Genomic DNA, 18953 nt, shown 5'->3' with positions numbered 1-18953 from the left:
CAGTTAACTCATTCAGTGCAATTCTCAAATTTATTCAGGAATTGAAAATATGACGGAGGGTGCGATTCCCGAATTTTTTCGGGTTTAGATTTTTTCTTGTTTGGGTGCTGGTCGAGCGCTGGCCTTGGCCTTTGGGAATGTTTTTTTTTTCCTTTCCACCAGGAGGCAGCATTTCCCTTTTTTTCCATGATAGCGCTTTGTTCCAGCTTCAGCTGTAATCAACATGTATGTATTGCATTGTATTTTGGACAGCCATCCTCATTTCAAGCTCATATAACTCCAGACCCATCTCATTTAGGAATTAACTCTTTTTTTCTGATGAAAGAAGAGAGTCTAAGGTTTCTTACGTTCCATTGAATGTTTATGTCGTCCTAAAACTCAATATTATGTCGGTCCTGGGATTTGAGTAAAAATGACAAAAACCGTTGCACTGGAGTGGACACATTTTTGCATATGTGAATGAGTTAATTATGAAAAATTCTTACAATTTTGATGGAAAGTTTCCATAAGTCAACAATTTGCTTCCCTAACTTCCCATGGAAATTTACCGGGCATTTAAGACACTATTGCTCTCAGTCCCATTTGGGACCGTGATATGTCCACAGTGATATCAGATTGCAGTGCATATGATATTCAGTATGGCTGCAAAATTCTGCATGATGTACTCTTGTGGTTTAAAACAACAGGATTATGAACATCGTTAGTGAGCTGTTATATGGAGTCACTTCGTTTTCACTTGCTTTATGACAAATTACTTTATCTGTATTTCATGTTTTTTCCAAAATATATGAAAAAGATGTTCAACGTTTGGACCAGATGTCACATTCACTGTTACGGCCCAGTGAAAGCTTGATGACACTCTTAGCTGCGCTTGAGCAAAGCTCACACTTGACTTACACAGTTTGAGAGCATAATAGTGGTTGAACATTCACTCGGTTGGCATGACTCTCCACTTTACCGCTCTCTTTCTTATACAAGAATTTGGGGTCAACATCCCAACTCGTAATCTTGTTTGCCAACGTGACTACGGTATTTGTCCAGTAACAGAACTGTTGGTTTTGCAGTTTGGTGAATCAAGGACACATTGACAGAGTACATGATAACAGCAAGACACAAAATCATTGGGAATGTCACAGAAGTGCAATTGGTGAGGCACTTTGCAATTCGCAGGGGTGGGCCAAACGAGATATACAGTACCAACACACAAAAAAACTAATAAACAATGCACTGTATGTATACGAAATCCGCGTATTCATTTTATTATGGTAGTGATGTGATTATTTACTGTACAGTCAGGGATTACACATATTTTCTTTTAAAAATTAAACATAGAGAAACATATAGAGTTTGTGTGATAGATGCTGCACATGCATGTGCCTTAAAGAAACCCACCTTGACTATGTGTGACATTAGGTGTGAGAGTGTCTGGGTAAAGGCTGTGGCACATTTGAAAGCATTATAATTAGTATAACAAAGATCAGTTTCACTAAGGTGTGAACTATTTATGAATATCTATTTTTTACCTCAACCAACACCACCTGGAGTGGATGTACTATACAGTACAAGTGGTGTTCCACTTTCCGCGCCTTGCAGAGTCATGACATTCACTTGGGATTTTCCAGGTGTCCTGTGTCAGGTGTGTATGTAGAAAAGGGAAAGGAATGAAAGCCTGTTTGCGCAAACCACACGTGGTTGGGAGTAGTTCACTCCACCACCCATGGGAGCACCTCAACAGATGACTATTGAGTCAGGACGTAGTTTGGTGGTAAACACTCGCGAAAAGGAATGCGGTAGTGTTTATTCCACGGAGTGTTGAGGATAAAACTGTTCATTTCCTCCCCATTTTCTTCCATCTGACCATCTGGTCATTGTTGCTCTCGGCACAACATTTTCATAACGTTTAGTTTGGATTCCTTTCCTTTCATGGCTGGGGGTTTATTGCTCAACATACATGTTGGACTGGCATAGGTAGGGTTGTGATCTAATCAGTTTTTCTCACTTTAACTCAACAATCACACATTTTTTGCTTCATACGTTCCATGTCTTGTCTTGTCGTCAACTAGGGGCTGTGTATTGTCGTTGCACTAATCATCACTTGTACATAGAGAAATAGCTTTAATCTCCTCCGCTTCTTGAGATAATTCGTCAACAGGATTTAACGGGCATGATGTTAACATCAATCTCAAATGGCAGCGTGTTATATGATGTACCATGAAACTCGGAAACAGAATCCCTTTTTAAAATTCACATTCACTCCGCACACGATCAAAGAGCTGCTCGCTGAGGCCCAGGAGCATTCTATAGATATGTGACTATGGAGGATAGAAATATTCCCTTATGGTAAAAGGAGATTAGTTAAGGAAATTTAGAGGGAAACGCCTATTTGTTTGAAAGGGCCAGCAGAGTACGGCAACTTCACTGCCTTTTTTAACCAGTATCAGAGAAATTAAGACTGAAACTTAAAACAAGAATTTTTTGGGCCTGTGGCTTTCAGCGACAAAATAAAAAAGGGTTAGAGGACGAGAGAAAGAATCATACACTCTCTGTGATTTCACTTCCTTATCTTTTTGCTCCAATTGTTTTGTCCAGACAAGTGGAGCTGCACTCCCCCGATGCCAGGCACACCGTGGTACTGCGTTGTCCAGACCAGTCATCCGCCCTCACTTGGTTCTCTGCGATGCATGCGATCACATCCACACTGACGCAGGTCTGTTGCACAGTTGCACATTAGTCTTAGCATACCCTATGCGGTCCCTTTTCATACAACATTTGGATGTACGCAAAAGAAATAATGGCATCATCTCTTGACAGCATGCACTAGCTGAGGTGATTCATCACACAACCAGGTCAGGGGTTGCTGGCAGCAAGGAGATTCGACACCTGGGATGGCTGGCAGGCAAGGTGATGCACAAATGGGTATCCTGATTACAGTAGGAATGAAAATCATCAGTGACACCGCATTTGATGACCCAATTGCCTCATGTTGCACTCTCTCTCAGGGTTGTGTTGGAGAGTTTATGGTACAAACCTACAAGTGGGTACATGAAAATGTACACATGTGTTTTGTGTGGTGTTTGTTTTGTCTTGTTGTCTGCTCTCACGCACTGACATCATTCATTCATTCATTCATTCAATTATTGTCCGATCCGCTTTATCTTCACGCGGTGGGTGCTGGAGCCTATCCCAGCTGTCTTTGGGTAGTAGGCGGGGGGGTGGTTGCCAGCACACAGCGACAAACAACCATCCGCACACACACTCACACTGAGGGACAATTTAGTGTTCAATCAGCCTGGAATGTGGGATGGAACCGGAGTACCCACGGAGAAACGCCACACAGGCCCAGTGAAAACAAGCAAACTCCACACCGGGAGACCGGAGTGCAAACCCAAGACCTCTGCATTGTGAGGTTGATGCGCTAACCAAACATCATGTTAGAATCACTCGGAAAATCCTTGTGTGTCCAGCAAGCTTCCGGTCAGGTGAAACACATCTAAATGACTCTGCATCTATTGAATTGACAATATTCTCTGATGAAATTCTACCCATTATTCTTAATTAGTGACAAATTGTCACCATGTGACCCTTGATCCTCTAAAATCCTCTCTTATGGCTCAGAGAGATCTTCAAAAGGCAGCTTAGGATTCCCTAGCTGGGTTGCAGATCAAGTCTTTCTATGGGAATATTTAATATGGACGTGAAAGACCAAGCTACATATGGTATGGATATGGGCGCTCTGAATGTAAAGGATTAACTCTGTGGCTTGTGAAGGAAAAGCAAGAAGGGTTTCTTTGAGGGGTGGGGCATGTGCGGGTAAAGCAAATATCTCAATCATGTACCTATGCACCAGCACCAGAAATAAATTAGCATTTCGATCACACTTCCCGAATGGACCACATTTCTCTGGCATTCTGATTCGGTGATTGACTTGCGAAAGAAGGGAAAAACAAAACATGCTAGGTCTGCATACAAACGCGGTTATGCAGCTTTATGTATTCCATACATTACTGCTCAGTTTGTTGGAGTTTGTGCTTGAGCAACTTTGGTAAGAAATATTTTCGGTACTTTGCGCATTGACATTTTCAAAATCCACATTAGCTTTAGTGGATGGCTGCACAGATAAAAAGACAATTTTCCAGTGTTTAAAATTCATGAAAGAAGCACTTTTTAAAGTTTCATTGTTTGTTTGTTTTTACGTCAGATAACCAAAGAGCTATAAGAATTAAATGCATTGGGTACAAAACACATTTCCCGTGTAGGGTCACGGTGCGCTAGAGTTCATCAAAAGTGACCCTGGGCAAAAAGTAAACTACACACTGGGCTTGTCACCAATCATTCAGGACACTATGGGAGAGACAAACTTTCACTCACATTTACCTCATCAGTGGTTGCAAACCGAACCACTATCATGGGTGTCAAACTCCGGTCCTCGAGACATGATTTCCAAGTCTCCCTGTTGCGTCACACCTGATTTGGATTTTAATTGGATGTACATTTATTCATCTTCAGCGGAGAAATTGACTTTTCACAGCAGCAAAGTTATGAAACCAATAGGAAAGGAAAGAAATAGAAAAACAAAATACAGGAGCGTCATCTTGAAGTAAAAAAAAAAAACTTAAAAAATGATTTGATCATCAGCAAGTCTGCGGAAGTCTGACATTAAGCCTGTTCCCTTGCGTTGCAACAGGGAGACTTGGAAAACATGTAGGACAGAGGCCCTAGAGGAGCGGAGTTTGACACCTGTGCATTTTTGTGGAATTGACCTAATAACAAATCAAGTGAAATCTTGTCCAGCAACATCAGTGCGTGTATTGCAAAGCTCCTATCTTAAAATTTAATGGAGGGTAGGGGTGCATTTGGAGGAATTTACATGGCTCTCCATAAGCTAATATCCCAAAGTCTAGTATCTATGACCAAGAAATGATTGATTGGACAATTTACACAAGAATGGGGCACGAGTTCACCAACAACACATTCACATTAATTCATTCACTGCCATTTCCGAATTAATTTGGGAATTGATAATATGACGTAGAGTGACATTCCTGAATTTGTTCGGGTTTTTTTTTCTTGCGGTGCCGAGAGCACTGGTCAGAGCTATGGCAATGTTTTTCCCTGCCTCGGGGGGGGGGGGGCAGCATTGGCCTTTTGTACAGTCATCCCCATTTCAAGCTAAGATGACTCTCCAGACCCATATAACTTAGGTATTAACTATTTGTTTCTGATGAACGAAGGTAGTATAAGGTTTCTTACGCTGCATTCAATGTTTAGAGTTTTTAGTCCTAAAACTCAATATTCTGTGGTTCCTGGAATTTGAGTGAAAATGACAAAAATCCTGACATGGGAGTGGACACATTTTTCTCGCTGTGAATGAGTTTATATCTTGACATTCTGTTTAGCATATTTTCCACAAAGAAAGGCACTTCGGAGTGTGAGGCGAACCATCCGTGAAGGGCCTGTTTTAAAACTATTTTCATGTAAAATCATTTTCGTGCATATACAGTAAAGTCTCGTTATATCGATATTCTCGGGAGTTAGAAAAAATGTTGATATAACCATACTGTCGATATATCCGTCCTGCGCCGAACTGCATTAACAAAAGCCGCCAAAAGAGGGCATCCAAGCGCCATATAAGAAACAGAGCTGGCCATGAGCTCGCCATTTTGTACCTCTTTTTTTTGGGTGAGAGATGTTCCCTGAATGTTGCCTCAAAATGGCACATATAATTCTTTAATCGATTGCAAACATGTATGCTTTCCTCTTCAGTGCTTTCCTCTACAGTGTATTTGAATCATATTCATAACTGGATGTCAGTGACATGCGGTGAGGTTCATGGCTGGTGAGGCACTGACGTCATCATAGTCAGATTTACAAACATATGAACTCTACAGAGTAGTTTATTCACCATTTGATTGGCAACAGTTAACGTATTTTGTTTACAATTTCATGTCAGCATTCTTTATATATACAAACTGTAGTATAGAAAAAAATAATTAAAAAAAAAACGTTTTTATCGTGTTACCTTTAGTCCATGCGCCGCTCCTTCTGAAGAAAGGCATCGATAACTTCTTTGTCGAAGCCTTCCTTATCTTTCTTCAGTTTTAAAAGTCTCTCTGTCTCAACGGAGATCACTGCCAGTGAAGAAAGTCGTCCTTGATCGGTCCTGTTCCGACTGTATGTTTTCAGTCTTTTCAGTGCTGAGAATGACAATCTCGTCTACTTCTACAGCAACAAATGGGGCTGCACCGATCTCCTTTTTAATGTCATTTCTACTGAAATTAATTTGTTAAATTGTTCTGTATTCTGTTTCACAGGCCAGAATATACAGTGGATGTCCCAAAATGACTCGCTAGCCTGTCATCTTTCTCAGCGAAAGCATGTAATAGTTCAACATAGTTGTCACGATTAGCAGAGCCTTTACTTTCGTCATTTCCACGAAATGCCAGCTGTTGTTTGGCAAGGAAGCAGGTGGCATTGATGAGATCTTTTAAAATCTCCCGGTTCTCCTTTACCTTAGCATTGTGGATGCTGATGTTGAGTCTTCGCTCATGTTCGATGAGGCTCTGTTGTAAATTTTTTAGGTTGCAATATCCCATTTGAGTCCAGACATTGTCACAAGTTGAGAACAGAAGGCAGCAAAAGCAGAAAAGGCGGTTTCTTGCTGGACATCCACACAGCCAGCCTTTTCGTGTGTACCAGTCCGCCTGAAAAGAGCAAGTATTGTGTCCCGTTGTCTGAAGCAAACCTTTTAGCTCCGGTGTTGGTCTTCCTTTAATTTTTACCTCCTGCTTCGATTGAAAGTCCAGTTTAGAATATGCTTTCAATTTAGATATGTAATCCTCCATTCTGAAAGTGAGGCCAAGCAACACGAAAAAAATGACTGCAGGGTTGCACTTTACTTGCTAACTGTTTACTGTAGCTTTCTGTCTCTAATTCTATTAATCTGCAGACGTGGAGTAAGAAGTATCTCTGGAATCACAAGCGCCCCCTGCCTGTCATGAGGCGGGAGAACTGTTTGCCTCACCTACGCACAGCGTTTTGATAAAAATAAAACAAAACTGTAGTGCAGTGTTTATAATGTACAATGACTCTACATTATATACACCAGCTAAACTCAAGAAATTTAGTTCATATACTAAACGTGTTTGAACGCTTTAATAGCGATATGCAGACGGACAGCAATGCGGTCTACTGCAGAGCAAGACAGCACAGTAAGCATAGTGATTGCGCAATCCATGGTGAGGATCAGCCGGCTGGTGCCTCACTGCTCGTCTCTACTTAGTATTTGAACGGTAAATGTGAAAATTCAGCGATTTTGAAAAAAATCCGAAAACGGTGAAGTTAAATGGACAAGAACTTTAAAGTACAAATCACTAAATACATATAACTGTTTAATTTATTTTTTCATTTGATATTTCCATGACAGCTTTCCATGATGACAGGTGAGGCACTGCCTCCCCTGCCTCCACTGACTGCACGTCACTGCTGGATGTGTAACAAGAAAGCATATTATCCGAATCTGAAGCCATTGTTTGGATTCACAAGCAATGCAAGACGTCTTGGCGTGAAGTCAATTTTATTGGTGTTTTGCATTTGAATAAAAAGTGACATCGGTTGTCCTTTAATACACAGTATGGCAGGGGTCGGGAACCTTTTTGACTAAGAGAGCCATAAAAGTAAAATATTTAGAAATGTCCTTCAGCGAGAGCCACGCGCGCGCGTACACACACACGGGCGCGCGCACACACACACACACACACACACACACACACACACACACACACACACACACACACACACGGGCGCACACACACACACACACACGGGCGCACACACACACACACACACACGGGCGCGCGCGCGCACACACGCAAACACCCGCGGTCACTTTTCAACAAAATATCAGAATGGATTATTTAAACTAACTTTGGGATAGTACTCACCGTCAGAATGGATTATTTAAACTAACTTTGGGATAGTACTCACCGTTAACATGAATGTTTTTCCGTTCCTCGTGATGAGTAAAAATCCAGGCAAACGATCGGAATGAAATTCAACTTGCTGGTCGGGAGGCGGAGTTACTGCTAGCTAGCCTGCGCACGGCTCATAAGCTTCCACGCTTGCTATCTGCAATCTACTTCTCGCAGCAGTATGTTGATGCTAACGTTAACACGGGGCTTGTTAAAATGTCACTGACATTCGACTGTTTCATCGATGGTGTTGTTTCATTGCAAATTCGAATCCGAACATTTTCTCTCCTCAAAGGCTAATGAATCCTTCGGTGAATTCAAGCTGAAGTGCACTCGTGGGGCTCATTTAAAGGGGCGTTTACCTGTTTCGACTGACGGCCAGTGTCATCCAATCAAAATTGCGCTTTCCGCCAACTGCAGCCCCAACGGGAAATCAACGGCGAAAAAAACGAGAATATGTATATAGTTTTATCGGCGAGCCATATGCAATCATCAAAAGAGCCATATATGGCTCGCGAGCCATAGGTTCCCGTTCCCTGCAGTATGGAATGTATGCTAATTTTCTAAATCATCACGCTTAAGTAGACAAAACAAGAAACATTGTTGCAAAAAACGATTGCATTCATATACAGTACAGTGTGCATAACATACATAACACAACAGGGAAACAGCAACGCTTACATCTTACTGTATTATGTATGCAATTTAAAAAAGTCATCAATCTTCTTCTGCTTCCCATTTTTACCTTTTAACACAAACACTTCAATCTCGTCTGCTCCACACGAGCTAGCGTCTGAAAATGGAAATGGCTCTGCTACACGGGAGCTGGACACGTAACAAACTCACGTGACCAAGTCGACCAATGGCGAGGCCGATGGCGCGACCGATGGCGTGTATCGATGTAAATATAGCAAAATGTAAATGCAAAATGGCTGGCGGGAGATGTAACCCGATTATCGTCAAAACCACGAATCGTACTAAACGGAACTAATTATACATAAAAAGACTAGAAATGTGCACGGGAAATGAAAATAGTGTCGTAATAAGGAGTATTATCAATATAAACGATATCGATATAACGAGACTTTACTGTAGATTAGAAGCTACAATAGTGGTTGTGGTTGCATTAAGTATCCAGTGGGTGGCGCTATACTAAAGACAATACAACACAATACAGTTTTCGTAACAGCTGCAGCTTTATAGAATATTTAAAATACTATTTCTTAGAATTCTGAATGTTGATCCGTGTATAAGACGCATCAGATTATCAGGCACATTATCACCTTTTGAGAAGATTTCATGCTTTTAGGTGGGCCTTATAGTGTGGAAAATACGGTAACCCAAGCCGATGAAAAAGTTGATATTTAAAGGACAACCGACACCTCCGGACAAGTTGTGTCCATAATTTGTAAAATGACTTCAAATGACTTCTACTGAGCGCATTTTCCACCGCATATACTGTAGCTATATTTTACGTTTTAAGACTTCAGGAAGTATTGTTTTCGAGTTGATGATGATGCCTGACGTGATGTCACGTCAGGAACGCCCCTGACCGAGAAAGCGACACACAATGCATTTTGGGTACTTTGTTTGGTCTGAAAACATCGTGTTGATCCGTGTTGATGGCGAAATTACCGTATTTTCACGACCAAAGGGCGCACCGTGTGAAAAGACGCAGTCTCATTTATTTGTGCCATTTCTGTATTTAATATACACATTAGGCGCACCGGATGAAAGGACGCAAGTTTTATATACCGGTACATATCCTCTACTGCCATACGTACGTCCGCCTCACAACAACACACAGGCATACAAGTGTGCATATTTATAAAAACAGATCGGGAGCAAAACTGAGTTTGGTAGTGCTTTATTTATTAATTACAAAGTAAGAAGGGCGGCCTGGTAGTCGAGTGGTTAGCACACCGGCTTCACAGTGCAGAGGTTGTCGGTTCGCGTCCCGGTCCGGCCTCCCTGTGTGGAGTTTGCATGTTCTCCCCGGACCCACGTGGCTTTTCTCCGGGTCCTCCGGATTCCTCCCACACTCCAAAAACATGCATGGCAGTCAGATTGACCACTCCAAATTGTCCCTAGGTGTGAGTGTGAGAGTGACTGTTGCATGTCTTTGTGTGCCCTGCGATTGGCTGGCAACCAATTCAGGGTCTCCCCCGCCTCGTGTCCGAAGACAGCTGAGATAGGCTCCAGCAACCCCCGCGACCCTAATGAGGAATAAGCGGTATGGAAAATGAGAGATGAGACAAAGTAAGAACATTTTGTAATCATCACTCAATAGGCGTTGGCATGGTAAAAACAAGCACATTACCGATAACAGTCAGTAATAAAACCCATCAAAGTCGTCATCCTCTGTCTCAGAATCGAACAGCTGCGCTAAACCAACGTGGCAGGTTCGCTTTCCTCACGGTCAGTCACTTTCTGTGCTGTGCGGCGCCTCGGAAATCATGCCGGTTTTTCCGAAAACTTGAACCACCGTGCCAACAGACACGTTACCCCGAGCATCCACAATCCATTGGCGAACTGTGGTGTAACATCCATCCCTTTTCGTTTGCCTTAATAATGACGCCTGCTGGAAATGTCTCTCTAAGCAAAGTCTTTCTATTAAAAATCACCATCGGCGGGAGTTTCTCTCCGTTAGCATGGCAGCCAAGTACAACAGGAAACAAAGCCTTTTCGCCAGCTTTTCAGAATAATTCGCCAGACGTTGCTGCGCTGCCGTAGTCCTGGCCCGGATGGGAAAATGGCACAGTTTCATAAAACGCCAGCACCAAGACGGACCTCCTTGGAAAGCCTTCAGTTTAAACTGAGCTTCATAACCATGTCTCTTTGCCATTTTCCGAGTTGTTAAAACAGCAATGTTCTGCATAAAGCACATACCTGTTCTTGTATACACAAACCACGCCCACACATCCCCCCTCATGTTCTCTACCACGTCCGCCTCATGGTGGCCTCTAATACGTCCGCACTACGGGGCGCACCGCACATTTTCAAAAAAATCTGAGACGTTTATATGCGCCTTATGGTCGTGAAAATACGGTAGAAGGAAAACATAAATAACGCGACGGTGAATCGTTGTGTGTTGCACCAAGACTACCAATTGCGGTGACACCATACAAAAGTTGACACAAATTCCCAACAGACAAATCAGCCAATTTCCAACGGAGCTCGGTCGCCAACCTGTGCATTTTCTGGGCGCTACATTGGACTCCAGACGGCTCGAATTGATACGGAAGAACTTCTTTAATCGATTTCAAACATTTATGCTTGCCTCTTCAGAACTATTTGAATCATATTCATAACTGGATGAGTAGCAAGAAAGCATCTCCTCCGAATCTGAACTGAAGCCATTGTTTTGATTCTGGAGCAAGGCAAGACGTCCTGGCATGACGTCACGAACTGGGGGCGGGACTTTCTGAAAATCCTCAATTCGCAGCTCATTTTGGTGCAGTTTTAGCACACTTAAACTCATTTTTATTGGTGTTTTGCATTCGACTAAAAATAGCAGCTTGCGTGTTTTGGGTATTTTAGATGCTATAAAACGTTTTTCTGACGTCAGTTAGATGACGTCAGATGTCAGTTAGGAAACAAAAAAAATTGTGTCGGTTGTCCTTTAAGAACATGCGCTATTTACTGTTGATCCCTTCTTCAGACTGTTGGAATGTCAACACTCTCAACCGAGTTCCGTTTTTGTGTGTTTGCATAGCAAAGCGAAAGCGAGAAGCAGTGCTGGAAGCCCGTTCTAGTGGCGATGACAGAGAAAGACCTTCTGCTCTATGACAGCCTGCCTCGGAGCAAGGAGGCCTGGCACAGTCCAGCACACACTTATCCTCTTCTTGCAACACGGTGGGTCCATCCTCACAGCAATGAAACATGTTCATGAGATTCTACTGCATAAAAACTAACAGTTGTAGATTCATATTTTTATAATATTCATATATTTATAATATACAAAATTGAATGCTCAAACGATGCTTGAGTTTTTGATACATTCTGTGTATGGTATTCTTCAAACCTTGCTCCTCTTGTTTGTGTCAAACAATATATTTTTGTAATATTTAAAATGCCACATCTGTTTGGGTTGAAAATATGACCTTTAGGAATCACATTTTTGCGGGGCCAAAGAAGCTTTTTCAGGCTCTTAACATTTAGCCGTCTTCCCATGAATGTGTGTGGCATATAACAAGATGATAATGACACTTATTTATAAAGCTTTCACTTTGAGGCTCATTTTTATCTGTTGTCATATAAAATAACCTCAAGGAAGACTCTGTCAATGTCATGTAAACGAAATGTAAAAACATGTATCCCCAACTTTGTTAAAAATAAAAAAAAAGGTCCACTCACTCAGTTAACTCATTCACTGCCTCTCCCAAATTTGTTCGGGAATTAAAAATATGATGTGGAGCGCCATTCCCAAATTTGTTCTGGTTTTAGTTTTCTTGCGGCGATGCCCAGAAAGCACTGGTCAGACCTCTGGCAATGTATTTTTGTACAGCCGCCCCCACTTGCACGTCATATTAATCTGCACCCATATAATTTAAGAATTAACTCTTTTTTTTCTGATGAAAGAAGAGAGTCAAAAGTTTCTTACGATGCATTGAATGTTTATGTAGTCCTAATACTCAATACAGTGGAACCTCGGTTCTCGACCATAATTCGTTCCTGGACCTTGTTCGAAAAGCGATTTTTTTCGAACACCGAAACCACCTCTTTTCTCCTGTCACTTGCGAGTTGACAGCGGGGGGGGCTGCCTCTCCCGGCCGTTCTCCACCCGCTGTCATTCTCTAATCACGGACACGGGGCATTTATATGGTTCGCGATCACCTCGCCAATGCCGGATGATTGCCTCAACTCGCCACCATACCTGGACTCTTCCTTCGGTGCACGAGTGTATCCGGTCCGAGGTATTTTCCCAGCGTCCCGTAAATTTATGTCATCTTCCGGGATTGCGTAATTTTGCACCCTCGTGTGCCATTTGCTTTTTGGCATAGTAAGCGGGTCGGATCACCCCCTGCCTTCTTACTCGCTGTTTTCTTTTCTTTGTGAATAAACATCCTGCTTGGGTAGTACGTCTCTGCCGTCTGCTTTGGAGTCCCAAACATTCCACTAGGTTCCGACGAGTCAGCTGCCGTCACTCTCGCTCGGAACGCGACAGCTACGGATGACTCGGCTACAGGATGTTCTTTTCTCTTAAAATATCTATCCAATGACACTTGCTCTCACTCCCACGCCACATCACTAGATTTCACAGCCTCCTTATTCTTTAATATCGTACTGATCGTAGATTTCGCCAAGCTGTATTCGCTAGCCAGATCAGACACTCGCACACCTCCTTCATATTTTGCGATTATTTCTTTCTTAAATGCAATAGTTGTATGCACTACTTTTCTTTTGTCACTTTAAGCAGCACTTACTTTCTTTGGCATGATTAAGGGCTAAAAGTCTTCGTACACCTATATTAAACGCTAGAGCAAAACGCACCACGTCCGCAACCGACAACAGTTGGTCACGGAGAGAGCGATACACCCGTACGGCGCTCAGCACCCCACCCTCGCGTACGCACTCACGCGTCGTATAGGCGTTCGAACACCGATTGTTGTTCGAACGCCGAAGCAAGAATATCTCAAATATTTTGTTCGAACTCCGATTTGTTCGAACTGTGAGGCGTTCACTGTACTCTGTGGGTCCTGCAATTTCAGTGAAAATGAAAAAAACGTTTGGCCCGGGAGTGGACACATTTTTGCACGTCTGGCAGTGAATGCGTTAAGTAAGGGATGTTACAATGTCACCAGGAACATTCTAATGACTATGATCATTTGAGCTTGGAAATTCTTTTGTCACTTGACATTATTTCTAGTGAGAAATCGGACTGAAATGAGAACAACTTGTAAGTCAGCTCATGTTTGTCTTTGCAGATCATCCCACAATGTATTCAAATGTGAGTTTTTGTGTTCCTCCAGTCTGGTGCACTCTGGGCCTGACATGAGTTCTCCTTACTCGGGCACAGAGCTCTTTTTTGCCACTCGAACCGGCACTCGCCTCGGAATCGAGACGCACCTTTTCCGGGCTGAAACTAGCAAGGATTTATCCCTGTGGACTCGACAAATAGTCAACGGCTGTCACGCATCCGCCGAGATGATCAAGGAAGTCAGTACCAGTGAGTACACCTACATCATACTGACACTGACATAAATGTTGATAAAGAGTGCTACCTTGACTTGAAGCTTAGTTCATTCCATGATTAATCGCATAGCTTGCGTGATTTAACTGTAAATCAAGTCCATTTTCCGCATTGAGAATATTTCAAATGGCACAAATACAAATGATAAAACGTTACAAAATGCCTTTTGTTAAAAAATGCATTGTGCTATCAAATAGAACTCTCCATCCATCAATTTTCTGAATCGTTTATACTTACTAAAGGTGCATCTGTATATGAAAATGTTGCACGAAACGTAACTGTATTTTCAGTAAATGAAGAGAAAAATGCATGAGGCTGTCGAATGTAGATGTATGAGGATGAAATAAATCATGCTGCACAGGTCACTGTGCTAGATCTTGTGAGGCTTCTTTGGTGTACAGTGCACAGCCTGAAGTGGTGCGAGATTAAAATAACATCTTAAACCAAGCTCATGAAGCAGAATGTCAACACAAACGTCCACTGAAGGGAGAAGGGAGCCACATGGGAGACGTTTGCAGGCTATTTATAGGCAAGAGCGGCATTTTTCTGTGTTTTTGTAATTGCGTATTCACTGTCAAAGGAATTCCAACAGAACCCCCACCCCTCTCATTTTCTCTCCCTGTACAAAATGTCCTGGGAGCTACACGTCTCCCGTGGGTGACCATGACCCCCCTCAATCCATCCCCTCACCAGATCTAACTCATCACACAGTGCCAAGTTTCACTTTGGTCCCTCTTGTATCCATCCAGCAGCGAAGTCTGCCTGATGCCAACTTCACATCCCGTTACTGTCATCAATTGTCACTGCCAAGCTTTTCAACATTGTCTTTGCAGTCACTTATAAAACAGGAAGTGCAGATCATCTTTTTTGCATGGGGGAAATTGCTACAGAGCAAACAGCTGCCTATTCGAGCTTATTCAAATGGACAGATTGAAAAGCTGAATGGCTAATAGTTCATTTAGAGTGAAAGTTAAGAATTAGCAGAATTGCAGTGCAGTTGTTTCGAAAATCATTTGTGCTAGTGTCATTTTCAAGTTTAAAGAAAGCAGAAAAGGCTGCATATCTATGCATTACATTCATTACATCTCAATAATCATCGACCTCTTTAATTTCACCGTTGCTCTCATTCTTTTTAGTGTAGCAAAGGTCTCTGGTCGATGGATAGAGTTTCTTTGTTAATCTGCAACCACAATATAATGATCATGATGTCATACTGCTTTGGGTTTTCACTTTCTCTTGTGGTTGCATTGCATTGTTTTGTAGTTCCAACGTTGCCACAAAAAAAAAAAAACATCAATCCATCATCCTGAAACCCTTTTATCCTGGCGAGAGTCGCGTGTTTACTGAAGTCTGTCCCAGCTGTCTTTGAGCAGTAGATGGGGGACACCCGGAACTGGTTTCCAGATAAATGGCAACGTTGTTTAATAGACAAACCACCAGCCACGCTCACCTTGTCACCTAAGGAAAATTTAGAGTGTGCCATTAACCTGCCATTCATGTTTTTGCAATGTGGGTAAAAAAACATGCAGCCACACTGTGGGAGCCAAGAATCCAATTCATACCCTCTGCACTGCTCACCATGCTGCCCGCAATTAAAAAAATAAAAAATAGACCTTTAAATTGACTTAAATAGAAAATGTTCCTCATTTCAATCATTTGAAACACATTTATATGCTCAAAATAATTACTGGCAATTCTAAGGAAGTATTTATTCATTTTAATTATGTAATTTAGAAGGAAAAATGTTGTTTATATTCCAAAGTGCACCTGGCACATGCCACACATATTATATGTTGTGGTCCGAACACTGCACTTTGGAAATTATACAGAAACATTTTACAATTTCTTTAATGGTTGTTCCTCAACCTTTTCAAGGCACCTTCTTTGACCTTCTTATCATCATATAAATATGGGTGCTTTAATTTTGCACTACTTTGATGGATTTGATTCAAAGATACAATTGTGTGCCCACATCTGCATCAGAAATGCTAACTTTGTCAATCATTTTCATGTAACATGTTAACTTTTCATAAGTATTTTAAGATTCAGTTAAGCAATGCAAATGTGAAAAAAATAAATCACAGGAGGTGCATTGTAACAAAATGTGCTCAGGTCGCACAGGATTAGATTTTGACTCCATCAAACAAATCTTTTTGAAATTGATTCTCCCATTGATTATTCCACTGAGTCACCGGGAAATGGAGCACCACCCAACCTTCCTGTTTTTTTGTTTGTTTGTTTTTTTTTTACCTGGGGTAAATGTCCTTGAGGTCTGAACATTTTTGCACGTACCAAATACAGGGTGACCCAAAAAGATGCATACCTATGAAAATGTCAATTGTGGCTTTGATTAAAAAGCTATTCATTTCAAATTACAACCATACATTATTCAGTTTATGGAAGACAATTCACCAGAGTTTCAGCTATTTCTGTCAACTTCTAGTCAATTTATGGCTTTCCCAGGATGTGTTCCAAATGTCTGACAAAGTTGTCAATCACTTTTACACACTCCTCTTTCGGGAAAAAAACATTGCTGCAGTCAGGGACTCAGTAAGATGCATCTTTTTGGGTCACCCTCCCGAAAGAAAGAAATTAATTGACTAAAAATTGACAGAAATGGCTGAAACTCTGGTGAATGGTCTTCCACAAACTGAGTAATGTGTGGTTGTAATTTGAAATAAATAACTTTTTAATCAAAGCCACAATCGAATTTTTTATGGGTACGCATCTTTTTGGGTCACCTGTATGTAGCATTTGCCAAACTTGATATTTCAACATAATACCAACTTCAACGTAAATATTTACATTCTTTCACCATGGAAGAGTATATGTAAGCATGAAGCGTTGCCTGTTTGAAAGTGCTCTATAAATACAGTTGAGTTGTTCTTTCTTTTTTTGTTGTTGATTTATTTTCCTAATCCAGAACATAATCCAAGTTTCAACAAACCAATTGCAAAATGAGGACCAAATATTTACATTTGTAGGCATCCACGATTAGACTTTCATCCTGTTGGTCTTTGATTAGTTGTTCAATTCTTTTGGTATCTACTCCACCTGTTCGTTGAGTACAAGCCGATATAACATCTATAATTTGACCATTTGTCATCTGTACTGCATTTACCTAAACTGTAAAACCACAAAAGCAGATTTTCTCAACAGAGCAACCTGCCGAATATTAAACAAATGATGGAAACGTTTGAGATCGAGCAAGGCAGAGTTGGGGCAGCAAATCTGTTTGCTGGTATCTAAGCTATACTGATGAATTAGCCACTGATGCTTATGACAAAAAAAAATAAGGCAGTGGTAGTCAGAAACAAGTGCAGTTTGCCTCTCTTGAGTGGGCTCTCTTTTATACTCATAGTGACGTGCAAATTGCCATAGCTGAATAAAAGGGTATGATTGGCTGTGAAATGAAGTTAAGTTGTGACTACAATTCTGAGCCAATTCGTTTTGGGTGTTTTTTGAAGTGCCTTTGGGGTTTTTTGCTAGTTTGTTTGTTTGTTTTAAAGAAGAACTAAGAAAATTATGTTTTTACTCAGGCTGTTGCATGTTTAACTCATTAACTGCCAGACAATGTGCCGAAACTCCAGTGCTAGGGTTTCACTCAAATTTTAGCACCCACAGAATATTGAGTTTTAGGACTGCGTAAACATTAAAAGCAGCGTAAGAAACCTTTGACTCTCTTCTTTCATCAGAAAAAAACTGTTATTTCCTTAATTATATGGGTCTAGAGCAGACATGGGCAAACTACGGCCCGCGGGCCACATACGGCCCGTTAGGCTTTTCAATCCGGCCCGCCGAACTTGCCCAAATTATAGTACAAACAGTGTCTATTACTCATGACAAAAAGCTAGCGAACAACAGGGCAGATAACTGAAAAGTTGCCTGCCCCATTTTTCCCAACTTGAAGCAAAATGAGACCAATCCCATTAAGAAACATTGTCACAAAGTATAAAGTTTTTTTTTAAATCAAGAATGCACCAACTACAAATGCTACCTTGCTTAATTTACGGCAAATGCACATGGCTGTAAATTTTGCTACAGTAGTCGATTGTCACGGTGGTGCACAATGCAACGTTTGCATTGATTCCTACGAGCCACTAAGCCCCTTTCATAAGTCTCACGTACACTTTACAGTCACGGTTTAATGTAAATTTACATTTTGTAGCGTCACATATGTTGTTAGCTTCTTTTGAATCTTTCTTCTAGTTTGAGGTTCTGTACATCTATTTTGGAAAATGACATGCAATTGCACGACTTTGTAACGCTTGCGAAAGTCCGGAAGAAAGAAGCAGGCTTCTGATTGGCTGCCAAGCCGAGTATGCAAATTTCAACTGCAGGTAGTCTATGTTTGTGTGCTCGGCGACGGTACACGTGTATTGTGAGCGCGTGAAGGCGAGAGCGTCAGTGAGGAGTTTGTTGAGCGCGCGGTCAGGACAAACCATCTATGATTTGGCGGAATTTAACACAAGTAGGTATTATTAAGCTTGAATATTTCGTTGTGTAGTATGTTTTGAATGTTGAAAGTGATTCCATTTTTCAATAAATGTTGATTTCTTTAACTTTGCCCCTTCGATGGAAACTTAAAAACAGACGCAATCTTGATAAATCACAGTGCATATGTTATTTTAATCTATTTCCATTTCCTCCTCCAAGTATCTGCGAAATAGTCTGTAAATGCCATATCTTGCATATTCCTTGAGACAAATTTATTAACTGATCAGGGATATTTTTCACATTTGAAAGACAGTTAATAAATTGGGTTGTAGTGTTCTTACTGTGCTATGAGGTTT

The 18953-nt window shown here is 41.4% G+C and overlaps 1 protein-coding gene across 1 annotated transcript in view; it reads left to right on the top strand.

The window, feature by feature from the left end:
* sntb1 (syntrophin, basic 1) overlaps positions 1 to 18953 on the top strand; it is a 46492-nt gene that overhangs the window by 16863 nt on the left and 10676 nt on the right. The window contains exons 3-6 of the mRNA XM_088998124.1: positions 2590 to 2707; positions 2812 to 2901; positions 11683 to 11822; positions 13940 to 14136. Of these exons, the coding sequence (XP_088854250.1) occupies positions 2590 to 2707; positions 2812 to 2901; positions 11683 to 11822; positions 13940 to 14136 (545 nt within the window). The remainder of the gene's footprint in view (positions 1 to 2589; positions 2708 to 2811; positions 2902 to 11682; positions 11823 to 13939; positions 14137 to 18953) is intronic.

The sequence above is a fragment of the Hippocampus bargibanti genome, linkage group LG06 (assembly GCF_051943395.1).
Source record: "Hippocampus bargibanti isolate YZ-2025 linkage group LG06, ASM5194339v1, whole genome shotgun sequence".
In the NCBI taxonomy this organism is placed as follows: Eukaryota; Metazoa; Chordata; class Actinopteri; order Syngnathiformes; family Syngnathidae; genus Hippocampus; species Hippocampus bargibanti.
Note: the sequence above shows the minus strand (reverse complement) of the source record. Positions and strands in the feature narration are given on the sequence as shown.